The sequence below is a fragment of the Eretmochelys imbricata genome, chromosome 27, assembly GCF_965152235.1.
Source record: "Eretmochelys imbricata isolate rEreImb1 chromosome 27, rEreImb1.hap1, whole genome shotgun sequence".
Taxonomy (NCBI): domain Eukaryota; kingdom Metazoa; phylum Chordata; order Testudines; family Cheloniidae; genus Eretmochelys; species Eretmochelys imbricata.
The window spans coordinates 12,593,131-12,609,328 of NC_135598.1; the positions used below are offsets into that span (position 1 = coordinate 12,593,131).

Consider the following 16,198-nt stretch of genomic DNA (forward strand, 5'->3'; position numbering starts at 1 on the left):
ACAGCTTCACTGCAGTCAGTGTTTAATACCACAAACTAGGGTGCAGAAATATCTCAAGGCAGGAGGTAACACACCACATTGGAAATGGAGTGGAATTCAAAACGGGGAGTAGCACATTGTACAGACTGCCATAACCTGCTACATGCCTAGGGAAAATTTGTGGTATTTTGACAAGTAAAATAACCAGAAAAAGGGAGAGAAAGACAAGAGTGAGACTGTCCTGTTTAAATACGGCTAATCTCCTACAGGCCTTTGAAGGCAATGTCTGCTTATATTTTGAAATGACTCCTTTGTTACCATGGCCAAGAGGTGGACAACATGCCAACGTCACAATACCTAAAGGAGTTGGTCGTTAGTAGGTTAGGATGGCTTGTGTTTCCCATAAATATATTCCAGCTCATGTGCCAAAGCTGGAAAATTGGCAGAACCTGTGGAATTTTCCAGGGCATATGTCAGCTAGAAGTTTTACATTTCACACACAGGCATTTCACTGCTCTGGAAATATTTCCCGAGCTATTGTGCCTATGCAGTTCTGCAGTATTTCTACATGGAAATACGTCCCCTGTTAGAAGGGACAGGAAGGAAAAGGGAGAACACACAGGATTCATTTAATTGTAACTATGTGTTAGGCAGTATGACTTTGCAACTCTGAAGAAATTATAAAGCTGTTGGATTTTATCCTAAAATCAACTCTTAATGTATTAATTGGGCTACAAGCTACATTTATTGCTGAAGAAGAAAAATTCTAACCCTATTAGACTCATGGCTAGAATTATCTTTTTTTCCCAGCGTTCTGATGAGCGTGTGCGTACAAATACAGGGAATGCATTTTGTTAAGAACTTTGTTAGACTAATGCCATAGGTGACAGCTATAAGGAAAGGATCTTTCAGGCTCAGCCACCTGACATAACTTGCTGGATGCCCTTTAATTTATGCAAAGTCTTCCATGTGCTAATGACAAAGAATCCCAAACAGAACGATTTTGCATTGGTTACTAGACCGATGCCTCTACAGAGATTTCTGTCATTAAGTACCCATTTAAGAACACTATAGTACTTTTCTCCAGAATGTAAAACTACCACAGTGATCCAAACCGAACAGAAATCTAACTGAATGGACTCTGTATGCCCATGGGCAAAAGTATCTGAAAGACTCAAATAAGTACAAATCTTATAGCCTAGGAAAGTATACAGCCTGAAAGGGCGGGGGGTAGGGGGGAGGAGACTGTCTAGTTTGTTTTGTCACTTTTTCCTTTGTCCTCTAGCGCATACTATGCTATGACCATCCCCTCTAGTTCTTCAGGATACTAGTTATTGCAAACTGACAATATATTTTGTCTGACACTATTGTAACTTTTAAGAAGTCATACGAGTGTAAGGAAATTCATCTACAGTTAATCACCTTTATATAGTAAGGATGCTGAAGTTGCTACTCATGCATTTGCTACACCAACCATTCATTAGAGGGTGCAGTGATTACAATGGGGTAATATTTTAGGCCATCAGTGGAGGATTGGGCAATGGTATCTGCATAAGGTGGCAAAATGCGTTGTCAGCATTGCAGCTCAGGTAACCCTATTTGTGTGTAAGTGAACCAGAGTATCTTTTTATAGTTATGAATATTTTCGCATGTGCAACAGTGGTGTATAACATACTATATACATGTACAAAAAGAGTATTTGAATATAATAAATGTAAAGTTGTACAAATGAAACAATTTTGTGTACATGTCCTAGATAAATAAGTTACAATATACGCTAGTACTACATCATCATACTATTGTAGCAGTTGTTTCAGAGCTTTTCCAACAGCGCTTACACGATCAGAGCCTCAAAAAGTGTGGGTGCAATGAGACTGTGGGTTCTGCAACTTCAGTCTGACAGACTAAAGCGTGGGTGAGCATATTTAGTTTGGTGCCAGGCTGTGCCTCCCACCAAGCCTCAGTGAAGCATATAATATTTTGCCTATAAATGAGATTTCCATTTGCTGAATATACTGGAAAGTTTGCTTTTAAAATACAAAGTGTACAACTGGAGAAAACACAAACATCTCTATTCATCTCTCAGGGACCCACATACTGATTTACGCATGTTGCACTAGGGAGTAGAAAACTTTCTTTAGTGAGAAGGGTGCTTAGAATTTAGTTAATGCTGAATTTAAGAAAACAGTTAAGCTTGTAGTCCTCACCGTTCCAAATAAAACTTTATGAATATAAACCAGTGCAGTGTTGTCTTCCTGAAAACAGCCTAAAACATGGAATATGAACTACCTAGGACCCCAATTCTAACCAGGCTGTGTGCTGCGAAGGTCTTCCAGGGCTGGTGAAATCTTAAGAAATTTCTGTAAATGTCACCTCTGGCAGAGTGGAGGAGTGTGTGTACGTACAGGAGGAAGTTGAACCTAGGAAGAAAAACTAAACATCTGTGTTTTTCAAGTTCTCTTTTCAATTAGATTTACTCTTACTTTTATTAAAACATCTTAAAAATGAGTCGTCATTTTAAGACACACTCTGTTTACAAAAACTGTTTGGGAACATTAATCTATAGAACAAACTCCACATAAATTTTATTACTTTACTTTATCACCTTAAAAACTTAAAGCAATTTTCTGAGTATTGGCTTCACCTTCTAGTCTCTGACACACCACTATTGCAACATACTCAAATCTTCCCTTTAAAAATAAAGTCTGCCCCTTCCTTCTTCCAAAAAACAGATAGTTCATGCACAGTAAACCCTGGACAGCACAGCAATCAGATTCTCTTCTCTCCTACATGCAAGACAATGACAGCAGCATCTAAACTGCCAAATTCAGGATGTTATCAGATGGAGGAACTGAGATCGTGTGTGTTGTCTCTGCTTTATCAACAAGTGCAATTTATATCCAAGCAATTTCCAGGTTAAATTCACATTCCCTCTCATTGGAAGGATGGCTAAGATGTATATTTGCATGCTAACATTTTATTCATTGTTCATTTCCATCTAACAAACGGTTTACTTTTGCGGGTACATCACCTGAGAGGTGTGACATCCTCTATGCTCTCTTTTAAAGACACATAACAAATACCACCACATACAAGGAAGAAAGGTGAGGCGGTATCCCTAGCATGTACCAACCTCAAGGGGTGGAAATGCCTTTTGACAGACATCAGTTAATGGCTACATGCTTAGTGGTCAAGAACCATATTTTACCTCAATTAAGATGGGCATTAAAATACTAGTTACAATGGTAGCTCTTCATGGGGTTTAAACATCAAGTAGTCAGAAGTATAAGACAGCTGATTGTGTGTATTAGCAAGGTCAGGAGTGTTTACTATGTTGCTGACAAAGTCAGCTGGTTCTCAGCTGAGATTGCATCTGACTTTAGCATCAGTGAGGGGCTGTTCTTTTTAAATCAAATCACACAGGACTTTAAGAGAAACAGTGCCAAACCCAATAATCTAACACAAAGTGTTAGCCTAGATGTGGACCTTGAACCTGAACACTGTTCTTCTAAAGCATGAAATTCAAAGCACCACAGAAAAAAGGATGCAGTTTATCTGGAGCTTTCCAAGCTAATAGCTGATAGACAAGTTCCTCCTCTAGCCTATGTTGTCACATTGGGACCTATGGTTGTTCATCCAACTGAGAGACAATACGGTGGATGCCTGCCAAATCCTAGTCCTCTTACAATCGCTCCAGTGCGTATGCATGCGTGTGAGAGAGAAACTAAAACAGCCCAACAGAAACTAGACTGAAATGCAATGCTATTCCTATTGCAAATATTCAAGTGTTCAGCCAAGTGTGGGCTGGCATCTACAGAGAAATAGGGAGTCGGCGAGAATGAGAAAGGAGATTTTAGTTTTCAGGATTTAACAATAAGTACAAAGCTGTGGGAGAATGGAAGAGTAAAAGCAGCAGCCACACAGATGGCCTGACATGATAAGATGACTTCAGATATTTCCGTAAATATGTAGAGTTGTCCATTTTTGGCACTAGTTTCCCAGTTACTATAAAACATGTCTAGACAGCTAAAATGTAAGATCACGTGATTTATTAACAAGACAGAAGATCTATGAAACACTGGTATAAATTCTCAGTTCAATTTAAAAATATTGTAGCTCACTTAAATTCATTTTCTGATAATGCAGTTAAATAGGACACCAGTATTCTTTTAAAGCCATGTGACCAACTAGAAGAAAAAACCCACCTTTTTCCATGGATTATTTTGACACTTTTGTATGTGAGGTTTAAAAAATAAAATCTTGCAAGTCATTAATCTAGAATGAACTAAAATCTGGAAGTATTGAAACTATAGTTGATAAGTTAAGTATTTGTAGGTGCCAATTCACATCCCCACCTGAAATACTCTAGTCTCTGTTTGAACATTATAGGCTAACAGAATCTTCAAATATAGATAAATAGACCGTTTACAAGAACTATGGTCTGGTAGGTCAAATGTGAATGATGTTTTTTTCCAGGCTATAAAAATATAGGAATGTTGTGATTTTTTTCACTTACGAGCAGCTCCTTGGCTTTACAACAGCTGGCTCATGTCCAAAATCTAGCATTAAATGGGATCAATGAATTCAAGAACATTACCTTTAACTCTTAGGGCCCTTATGGAATAAATGAAGAAGTCTCCTACAGGTTGTGAGAGAGTGAATGAAATATAGCTCACATGGAATACAACCAAGTCCAAAAGGGGAAGAATAGTTTAGAATGCCTAATGGCAGTATTTTTTCCCCCCAGCAAAATATAAGTTGAGACTTTTTGCTAACACTCTCTCACAGTGCACCCACACCTCCTGTCTGGCTTTGGTTAGGGAATATACCACAAGTTTCCCGTAAAATAAACTCAACATTATTGTTCATGAAGTGACATATATACAGCAACCAATTTAGCAATATCTTTATTCAGAAGTTCTTTCTTCACAGCACACACTGTAACTGGCATTTCTATTTAACAAGCATATGAGCAAAACTGTGCTGTCCTGTTTGAGGTGCTGAAAAAGTAATTCTGGGAAGGGAAGCCATACAATTATAAGTGATATTTAAATGTAAGGCTTTTTGGGACTCTGAGCATTACGCTGTTGTGAATGCTAATTTATAAATACAAGCAGTTCAAATGGGGTCAGCTTTTCTTGTAAATTTTCCAGTTACCCAGGGACTTCTTTTTTCTACCCAGTTTAATCTGTATAAAATCTCCTAGGGAAAAGATTGTCTACTGAATAAAGCTCTATCATTAGCAGTCTCACTGCTTTGGCATCCTCTCTAAGCATGTGTGTCAGCAGGACCAGGGAATAGGTATCTACTGACTGTCGATTACATAGACAGCTGCCCTCATTCCATGCTCCCCATGTTCACAGGCTCTTTAGATGCAGGGTACGTCCACAATGCAGCTGAGCAGTACAATTCACAGCATGGTTAGACAGATTTATGCTAGCTCTGCTTGAGCTAGCATGCAAAAAAAATAGCAGTGTGGACGCTGCGGCATGGGGAGCAGCTTGGGCTAGGCACCCAGGCGGCTAGCCCTAGCTGCCATCTATGCTGCAACATCCCCACTGCTATTTTTAGTGCACTAGCTTGAGCAGCTGGGAATTGCACCTCCCAGCTGCTGTGTAGACATACTTCCAGAGAGAAGCCTGGCTTAACACCAGAAGTAGGCCATAAAATGCCAAACCCAAAGTTGTGACTAAGTGGTATGAAACAGAACCTAGCCCTTGAGGCTTCTCGTAAGCTTATTATTCCTAGAAATAGTTTAATATGCAATTTACTCCACATGCAAGTGACAGCTGATGAGGAAAAGTGATGTGACAGTCCATTACGAAAGACTGAGTTCCCTATGAAGATCACTTTTAATCACCAGTATCAGAGAAAGATGTTTCATCCCTTCCTGTATAGCCACCCTGTAATCACTGATTACTAAGTAAATTGCAAAAAGGCTTCTTGGCCAGATTTATAAGGGCTTCTCTACACTTCAGATTATGTCGGTATAATTTATGTTGCTGAGGGGTGGAATAGGCTACCCCCAAGAGTGACATAAGTTACTCCAACCTAAGCGCTGGTGTGGTGGTTTTATAATGATGACAGAAAAGCTCTCTCCTGTCAGCAGAGAGCATCTTCACCAGATGCGCTGCAGCTGCACCACTGTAGCATTTCTAGTGTAGACTAACCCTAAGAGTTAACAACAGTGCTAAAAGCATTTGACTCCTCCGTGTAACAACAGAAAATCAAGCCCCTGAAAGGGGATTAACCCCATTGTAAAGAATTAGATGGCTTACTGCACATCTTGCTTCAACTTACGTGTGTGGGGGGGTGGGGGGGTGTGCTGGTGCTGCTAGGGTTAAGAGTTTTTACACACAGACTGAAAGAGCCATAAAGATAGTATTCACAGCAGATTTCCTTTTTATTCTCTCCCTCACAGTTGATCAGACTGACTTCACAGGGACATGGCTTTCTCCATGAAGTATGCTATGGGTCATCCACTACCACAGTGTTTGAGCTAAGATATATATTCCTTTCACCATTTGTTTTTTAAAACAATTACAAGAAAATTGTGGTTTTCCATTAAAAATTTTATAGTCAGATATTAAAACATATCTAAGAGAAATGGTCCAGCATTATCGGGGCCAAATTTCACTTGTCAAAGTTATTTGACTTCGGTAGGTCTACAAATTGTAAATACTACATTATACATACAATTCAAACAATGATCCCCTTTGAGAAAGACAAAACCATACACAATCTGTTTCTGTAAGGCCTAGTATTTTATACTCTGCTAACAGAGAACCAGTAGAGGGATCACAAATTCTCGAAAACCCCATTACCTGAGATATGCTGATGTTGCTATTACTTCCTAGCAAATGCACCAGTAAAAGTCGTCAAGCTATACGGTCCCCATAATTAACATGGGGTGCTGGGAAGGGGACAGGGCAAGTTTGCCAAATGTAAGAGAATCAGCTATTTGAAAGTGTACTTCCAACTGAAAGATCAACAGGTTAAGGTAAAACATGCACAGGTGATCCATCCACACGCAGATTTATGACCCAGTATATTACTACATACTTTTAAGTACACCATACCATATTCATAGGGCAAAAACACACATCAAGATCACTTACATAATGGGGCTAAATTAGTTTGAACAAATTAAGTAGCAAGGTAATCCAGCAGGGGAAAGGAAAACAAATTACCTGATATGTCTTAGGCCTCAAGTGAATATGCACAGTCTGAAACAAAATGAGCCTAGCATACAAGGGATGCCTGTTTCAGTAATAAGCAAGAAAAAAGTGACCATTTACGTACGTGTCAAAGGGCCTAGCCATGAGAAGTAATATGCAATCAACAGGGAGATATCATTGCTGAATCTAAAGAGATGTTCGGTCAACGATCATGTAACACGTGACACTTGCAGTACATGCCTGTGCTTCTCTTTACCTTTATCCAGTCAAAGCCTTTAATTTCAAGCATACGGTTCCTTTCTCCCCATTTCCCCCTACCCCCCAAAAAAAAATTAAAATAAAAAGTGCTCTAACTTTTCCAGAGTAGAAAATCTATTCTGGAATAATAATAAGAACACCATCAACGATTTTAAAAAAAATCATGAAACATCTGAGCTGCAATGCGCAACAATTCTGCGAAACCGCGCACACAGTCCTATGTGCTACTGCTCCCCAAAAAGGTCATTAGCTAGTGTCTGCACTTTAGCTGTCAGCAGTCTGCTAGTACCTTTCTTTGGTAGCAAAAGGTGTTTGAGACATCTGAGCATGGACTCTGGGGCCAGAGGGCTGAGGTCAATCAAGCCTTTTTTCTTGGTACAACTCTCAGCTCCCCACCACCTTTAAAGCCATTATATACTCTGTATCTGGAAGGACGAGCAATAGTCTACCACACTGCAGGAGGGAGATATGAAGCATTTCATGTCGCCAATGTCCCCTCTATAACAGCAACATAATGACAAAGCTGACAGAACGCAAGTTTTTAACCTATGGCAAACTCAAACCTGAGGCAATTTCAGTTAATCTCTCGAGCAAGATTCAAACATATTTTGGGTGTGCGGAAACTTTACTAAAAATCCTGTGTTTACATGCAAAATATGCAAGATTCTCAGGCTCTTGGCAAGTTGCCTATATGGCATCCAGAGTTGCAAAACATGGGCAATACTGCACAAGGGAGATGAACAGGGGGTGATTCATGTTACCATCTCTTGCCCCATTTCCTCCAACACAATGCTAAGTCTTCCTGTTTAATCCTTCCTAGTCCTCCCACAGCTCAACTAAACTGACTTTTGCTTCTGAATCTGGTTAAATTCCACTCAGCCCTTTGGTAGAGTATGCAGTGTGGTCACTGTACCTCTACAGTGACAGAACCACATGTGAGTTATGCATAAACTCAACTCAAAAAAGATATACTGGCATTAGAAAAGGTTCAAAAAAAGAGCAACTAAAATGATTAGGGGTTTGGAACAGGTCCCACATGAGGAGAGAATAAAGAGGCCAGGACTTTTCAGCTTGGAAAAGAGGAGACAAAGGGGGGATATGATAGAGGTATATAAAATCATGAGTGGTGTGGAGAAAGTGAATAAGGAAAAGTTATTTACTTGTTCCCATAATATAAGAATTAGGGGCCACCAAATGAAATTAATGGGTAGCAGGTTTAAAACAAATAAAAGGAAGTTCCTCACTCAGCGCAACTCCTTGCCTGAGGAGGTTGTGAAAGCTAGGACTATAAAACAGAACTGGATAAATTCAAGGAGGTTAAGTCCATTAATGGCTATTAGCCAGGATGGGTAAGGAATGGTGTCCCTAGCCTCTGTTTGTCAGAGGGTGGAGATGGATGGCAGGAGAGAGATCGCTGATCATTACCTGTTAGGTTCACTCCCTCTGGGGCACCTGGCATTGGCCACTGTCAGTAGACAGGGTACTGGGCTGGATGGACCTTCGGTCTGACCTAGTATGGCCATTCTTACATTCTAGGTTAAAAAATCTGCTAAGCTTCAGGCAGACATTTCACCCACCTCTAAAAGGATTTTAATATGAGTCACCCAACAAACTGAGTCCCTGTGTCCTTGTTTGTTTGTTTGGGGTTTATTTGTTTGGGGGGGGGGGGGTATATGCACATCAAAAAGTCTATTTTTGCATTCTCTGGATAAACTTAAGAACAGAAGTATATGGGACCTTTAAGGAAAAAACCTTATTCAGGAAAGTTTAAATTTATGTTTTTACTATTTACTCACCATTTCTTATCACTATTTAATAAGTGTTATGTTATTAGCAGAGATCTGACAAAAGCAAATGCTGTTATGAGACTCAGGAACACCACCTAATGACTCCTAACTTCTGCTCTATGGTTTAGCTTTCTGTCAATGGCATGTGAACGGTAGTTTCTCTTCTTTTTCTGTTATGCAATACAGCATACAATAGTAAGTACACCACTGGCTACCCATTCATTTATATTTTCTGGGTAGAGGAGCAAGAGGGGCACACAGTGAAATCCAAATATTTATTGGCATTCCTTGTTCAATTTGTCCAGAATTTAGTTTGTTTCACTGCATTTCAGTAGATTTAATTACTCAGGGTCTAAAGATATCCCTGAGGTGTCCAAGACCTATCTGAGATTATAGAAATATTCAGTTCAGTTATTTTTTCCATTAGCTACATCTCATCTGGAGGGAGGAGACTTATAAAACAGGCCTGAAAATGACAAAAAGGCTGAATAAGAGCCACGCAATGGTGACCAAAGCAACTACTGAAAAAGTTAGTTCTGGATTTTAGGAGGCCAACCAGAGCTCAGATTGGGAAACACCACTGGAAGACCAAAGAATGATCTTAAGCAAGGAATACTGAAGAGAAAGTGGCCCCAAAAGAACTGAGATGATGACAGAATGTAAATTAAATGTAGATGATTTTGCTTAGAGAAATTTCTAGACACAGTTGCAAACTATTTCATTCTGTATTTTAAAACAGCTGAAATATTTAGTTTTGATTTCCATTTGCATCGTTTCATAGCAGGTTTGACTCCAGACAAGGCCTTACAGATGTGTGGGCCATTAAAACTCTTGGATATTTTGAATCTGAAATACTGATAGGCAACGGATGCTAAGAAAAGAATAAAGTTGATGTACTTGTCCTGCTTTAGTATGAAGGGTTATTATGGATAACACATTTATTGGCGCAAATATCCAAGTTGTTTAGAATCTCTCTCATAAAGAATGACTTCATGGCCAGAAACAACTCCCACTAATTGGAGGGTGTGGAGTCTCCTTGAGGAAGCTGGAAAGGTTGGCTATTACTTTTGAGGATATACTGGAGACTAAGTTTATTACCATAGCATTTTTTCAAGCTATAATTATTTAAGTGCCAACAATGTGGCTCACTACTGTAGAAAACTCAGAAGACGACACAGTCCCTGCTCGGGAGCAACTTAAACTGTTGTTTGTGCTGAGAATTTTCAGGAGGCGAGCACCAATGCAGCTCAACTCATACTAGCAATGGTAGATGTACTAGTGTAGACCAGGTGCAAGTGTTTTTAACCACGCTATCATCTAGATCTGCTCTATGATAATGCTTCCATCATTGCTTGCATTAAAGGAGCTGCATCAGTGATAGACAAACAGTGGAAGTATTGATAAAAATTCTCTGTGTAGTGCAGCCTAAACAAAAATATCACAAAACATACCAAGAGACCAAGAGGAATGCTCTACCTCAGAGCACTACCTTCTCATTTCATGTTTTGTGATAGGTTAGTGACAGTATTTTTACTGACTTGGGTTTCATGGAAGGAGCAAGTTGAGAGATTTAAAAGGAGAGCAAGGTGCCTAGGGCACAGAGTACAAGCCATCAGGACAGAACGGGCAAAGGATACTGAAGGAACGACGAGAACTAGGACCTTTCTTAAGGTTAACAGAATTTCATGCTGTAGGGTACAAACTGATCACCACAAGCATCAGGAAAGACTCACCCCCTCCTCTTCCCCAGTACATTGTTACATAGGTGCATTTTGCCTCTTTAGCATTGGTATTTGCTATTGCTGGAGGCAGGTTACCAGATATAGGCCAGTGTTCTGATGCACTATGACATGTCCTATATAAAAGCACAGCCAAAAGAATTAAGAGTCAGTCTGGGTAATGTTTTCCTTTTTTCAATTGCTTTGCTACAGTAAGTTATTTTCTTTGTGGTGGCCACACCTCCCATAAGGAGTATATTTAGAATACGCTCTTCTTCAGCTAGTCATGCCAAAAATAAAGAGTTTAGCTGCTTATGTGTTGATATGAGAAATCCATCTGAAATCCATGTTTAGGAAATACAGCCAATATCTTATCACTGTACTTTATTACCAAAGTAAGAGACCATTCCCAAACGTAGCCTGGATTGTATTTTAAAACTCACAACAAACAATTCAAGAAACTGTTTGTACAGCTTAACAAAAGATGTATATTAAGTCTGAATAACTGTGCAGACAAAGTCAACAATTTACTTTTTATTTAAAGACGTTCATCATTATTTTTCATAGTTCTAACGCACACTACCTTTCAGAACAGGGCATCAGCCTCTTAAGGTCCTATTAACTTCAGAGTTCTAAGGTCACGTCTACACTAGCGAGCTTACTGTGGCACAGTTGTATCGATGCAGCTGAGCCGCTGTAAGATGGCATCAAGCGGCTACACGAACAGACGAGATGGGAGAGAGCTCTCCCACTGACATAATAAAACCACCTCAACAAGCAGTGGTAGCTCTCTCGCCAACATAGTGCTGTGCACACTACCATTTATGCCAGCAAAACTTATGTCACTCAGGAGTGTGGTTTTTTCACACCCCTTAGCGACATAAGTTTTGCCAACCTAAGTGGAGGTGTAGACATGGCCTACACGTACTCAACAGAGCTATGTAGCAGTAATCAGTACTATCTTTGTTTATCTTTCAATATATCATAACTGAATAGAAAACAGCAGCTTCCAGCCTACATACTGTTTTGCATGACTGCCCATTTCACACACACACACACACACACACACACACACCCCCCATACCATTGTTATAGCCACGTCAATCCCAGGTAGGTGAGTTAATATCTTTTATTGGCTCAACTTCTGTTGATGAGAGAGACAAGCTTCTGAGCTTACACAAGTTCTTCCTGAGGTCTGCTTTTATATATATATATATATATATATATATATATATATGAACTATTATGTTAAAAACATTTTCTTGTCAACAAATAGAACTTATACTTCTTCAAAGAAGTAAGTAAATTCACTGCTTTAGAATACTTTTATGATAGTACTGCTAATCTCTAACCCCCACTAGCAAAACCACATCACTGCATCCATGCCCTCAGATTACTAACAATTACTTAAAACCAGTGAAAATACACTCAAGAAACATGACAATGTTTCAAGACACTCCTTTCAGTTCTGAAACTAATTAAAATTTTGGATAACATTTGGACTCTTTCCCGTCATCCTATTTGTTACTAAACATTTTAGAGTTCTCACCTGCATATGGAAATACAAGAATTTAGGTCTCAAATAGTACTTCAGCATTTAGCTTAATTTTAGCTTTTCCATTTCTTCCCTGCCTGCTTCCAGTTTTGTGAATGTACACATTTTCAGAAAAAAACATTACTTTTGCAATGATTCACATTAATCTTGTTTTGGTACATCCTTATTGGCAGCTAACCTGAAAATTAAAATTAATAAGAACATCCAATGGCAGGACAGACAAGTATGAAAGGTCCCCGCAACATCAAATAAATATTCCCCACAGAAGGCTGCTACTAGTGTGTGTTTACTTTTCAAACAACTATGCAACCAAGAATGGATCAGAATGGTACAAGCAATAACCACAGTCCTGAGACTTTTTGCATTTGGCCTTTTCTTTGTGAATGCCTACCAGCCTCAAGGCTTCACACAGAGGCTAATCATACACATCAGGCTCCATACAGAAGTTAAATCATACACAGGTTAAGGAAATTTGACTTTTACTATGATATAATCTGAAATCACTGTAAACAAGGATGCTTTCTGTTCACTATGGTCTCTGCATCAAACCAACATCAGCTGTTGTAAAGAAAAGTTTCAATTTTTTTTCATAATTATATTCAATTTCTATACCTGTCTCAATCCACTGGTCAGTTTCTTGATGAACACGCTGTTCTTCTTCATTGCAGTTATCAGACACTCCTCAAGTTGTCAGTAAGATTTTTGTTTGATAGTGTTTACTTTCCCCCTCAGCACTAAAAACAAGCCATACCCAACATTGTTTCAGTCCCTTTCTAGGTTGCTCTTCTCCCTTCATTCAAGCTTTTCTCAAGAGCAAAAGGAGCAACAAACCCCACAGTTGAAAATTTGAATTGGTAGATATTTTCCCCTTGCATACAATCTCCATAAAATGAGAAGTAAACCTTGCGGTTGCCCTCATTTCTGTCACCAACATCGTCTCCTCCCCCCTTCAGAAAAAGATAGCTGTTACAACAATGAAGTGCTGGAAACAACCCTGACTAGATGGGGTGCTTTGTGTTATCCCAGATCAGACTGATTATATGCATATTCTTTGAATAGATCTTATTGTTTACCCTCTGCTCCTTGTGCTCCTTCCGCCCTCTCCATCCCCCACCCCGAGTAATCAAATTCTGCCTGCAACTGCCCGTATATCATGTCGACAGCACAAAGCAATGCAAATGTTGCACCTCCTTCCTCTTTCCAAGCTTCCTCCTCCCCCTCAAATCTCTCTCAGGCCATCTACAGCTGGTCTGTTTCTAAGAAGGTATTTTCACATCTCTCGCTCCATCACCAACTCCGCAAGAAACACAGGCACATACAATAGGTCAGCAACACATCAGCGACTCTCCCCTCACCGCAGTCCCTAAAAGGAAGTTCACATCTAATAACTCAACGAGCAGCAAACAAACACGCCCCCCTCCTCCCCACAATATTACACACCAAGGGGAGAAAAGGAAGTTCCACGGTATTAGTCTCCTTACCGATTACAAGACCAACCCGCCGCCCCGCCAGACCCCATACACCCACCCCCACCCCGGAGACGCTTACACGCTGCCCCCCCCCCCACCCCCTGCGATGGCAGGGCCTCCGAAGCCCGGGACCCCACATCCCAGCCTGCCCCCCCTTTACCAAAACAGGATTCCCCTTTCTGCCTTGCACAATGAGAAGCGCCCCCCCCACGCCGACCGCACTTTATCACCATCAGCTACAGGAAGAGCCGCCGCCCCCCCCCGCCCCATCGGCTCCGCGCTCCCCGGAGCGGGGTGGGGCGGCCCCCTCCCCTTCAGCTGCGCCTCTGGGTGCTGGGCGGCCATCGCCAACCCCTTCCCCCGCCCCACGGAGGCGAGGCCGGGTCCCCTCCGCGGGGGGCCCGGTCCCCGCCCGACCGAGGCGCCCGTAGCCCCCCTCCCCAGCGGGGCCCCCCCGGGGCCGGGCCTCACCTCAAACCTGCTCTTGGTGACCCCGTTCATCTCCCTCCTCATGGCGGGGCCGGTGGCTCCGGGCGGCTCCCCCCGGGTCTCTCCTCGCGCCGGGGCAGGAGGTGGTGGTGGGGCCGGGGGGGGGGGAGGGGGGTGCGCGGCCTCCGCCCGCCGCCGCCGCGTCTCCTCCGGCCTCAACTTCAACCCAAAACAAAAACACTCCGCACCTGCCAGCAACAGCGCCGCTCATTGGCCAGCGCCGGGCGCGGGGGGGGGGGGGAGAGAGCCAGCCCCCGGCGCGAGCCCGGCCGGCGGGGAGCACGCGCGCGCGGACCCGCCGGAGGGGGGAGGGGGGCTGCAGCGGGGCAGGGCCAACGGTCGCACCCCAGAGGAACATGGCCCCTGCCTCCCCCCAAGCGGAGTGTAACCCCCCTCCGGTGGCCCTGCACCTCCCCCTCCCGCCCCACCTACCCTAGGGGGCCCTGCACCTCCCCCCGCCGCCCCTACCGTAGGGCAGACCCCCTCCCTCTCCAGCACTCTGCATCCCCCCCCCCCCCGAGAGACTGCACCCCTCCCCAAGCCCCTGCATCCCCCCCTTACAGGAGACTGCACCCCTCCCCAAGCCCCTGCATCCCCCCCCCTTACAGGAGACTGCACCCCTCCCCAAGCCCCTGCATCCCCCCCCTTACAGGAGACTGCACCCCTCCCCAAGCCCCTGCATCCCCCCCCCTTACAGGAGACTGCACCCCTTCCCAAGCGCCTGCATCTCCCCCCTTACAGGAGACTGCACCCCTCCCCAAGCCCCTTCATCCCCCCCTTACAGGAGACTGCACCCCTCCCCAAGCTCCTGCACCCCCCCCTTACAGGAGACTGCACCCCTCCCCAAGCCCCTGCATCCCCCCCCCTTACAGGAGACTGCACCCCTCCCCAAGCCCCTGCATCCCCCCCCCTTACAGGAGACTGCACCCCTTCCCAAGCGCCTGCATCCCCCCCTTACAGGAGACTGCACCCCTCCCCAAGCCCCTGCATCCCCCCCTTACAGGAGACTGCACCCCTCCCCAAGCCCCTGCATCTCCTCCCTTACAGGAGACTGCACCCCTCCCCAAGCCCCTGCATCCCCCCCCCTTACAGGAGACTGCACCCCTTCCCAAGCGCCTGCATCCCCCCCTTACAGGAGACTGCACCCCTCCCCAAGCCCCTGCATCCCCCCCTTACAGGAGACTGCACCCCTCCCCAAGCCCCTGCATCTCCTCCCTTACAGGAGACTGCACCCTTCCCCAAGCTCCTGCACCCCCCCAGAGAGACTACGCCCCTTCCCCAGCTCCTGCATCCCCCCACCCTAGGGGAGACTGCACCCCTTCCCAGGGCCATCTGATCCGCAACGCGAGGCTGCACCCTTCCCCGTTCAACACAGGGCACACAGCAGCACCCTCTCCCCCGACAGACAGACACACACACCCCTAAAATCCAGGGGAGATGGCAATTCCTCGGGTTTAACCTCACTTCTACCTCTCTTAGTGGAGCTCCCCCCGGGGACTGACCACAGAATCTGCATCCCCTTCACCTTATCCCTAGGGCCCTGCAAGGGGGAGATCGCCACCGGTCCTCCAGGAGCCTAACGCCCCCCACCCCGGGCAGAGGGCTGCGTCTGCCCCCTGGGAAACTTCACCCATCACCCCTCATCTACCCAAGGAGATCACACGCCCCAAACCTGCCCAGTGGGAGATTGCAGCCCCCTTCCCCCTGGAGCTTTGCGCCCCTCCTGCACCCGGGGGGCTGCCCCTCTGGCAGTGATGGTTTACCC

At 43.8% G+C, this 16,198-nt stretch overlaps 1 protein-coding gene across 7 annotated transcripts in view; it reads right to left on the minus strand.

Annotated features, from left to right (window-relative positions):
* The window catches only part of FBXL20 (F-box and leucine rich repeat protein 20), a 69,288-nt gene extending 54,742 nt beyond the window's left edge, over positions 1 to 14,546 (minus strand). For 2 of the 7 annotated variants that reach the window (XM_077806556.1, XM_077806555.1), the window contains exons 1-2: positions 14,416 to 14,546; positions 13,663 to 13,838 (exon numbers count right to left, since the gene is read on the minus strand). Coding sequence is in view for 5 of the 7 variants with exons in the window: in XM_077806549.1 (XP_077662675.1) it covers positions 13,088 to 13,138 (51 nt within the window). In the remaining 2 variants the exon portion in view is untranslated. Of the gene's footprint in view, positions 1 to 13,087; positions 13,839 to 14,415 lie in introns of all 7 variants that reach the window. The other 5 variants (XM_077806551.1, XM_077806553.1, XM_077806549.1 and 2 more) reach the window with 4 other exon arrangements.
* Positions 14,547 to 16,198: the final 1,652 nt, after the last annotated feature.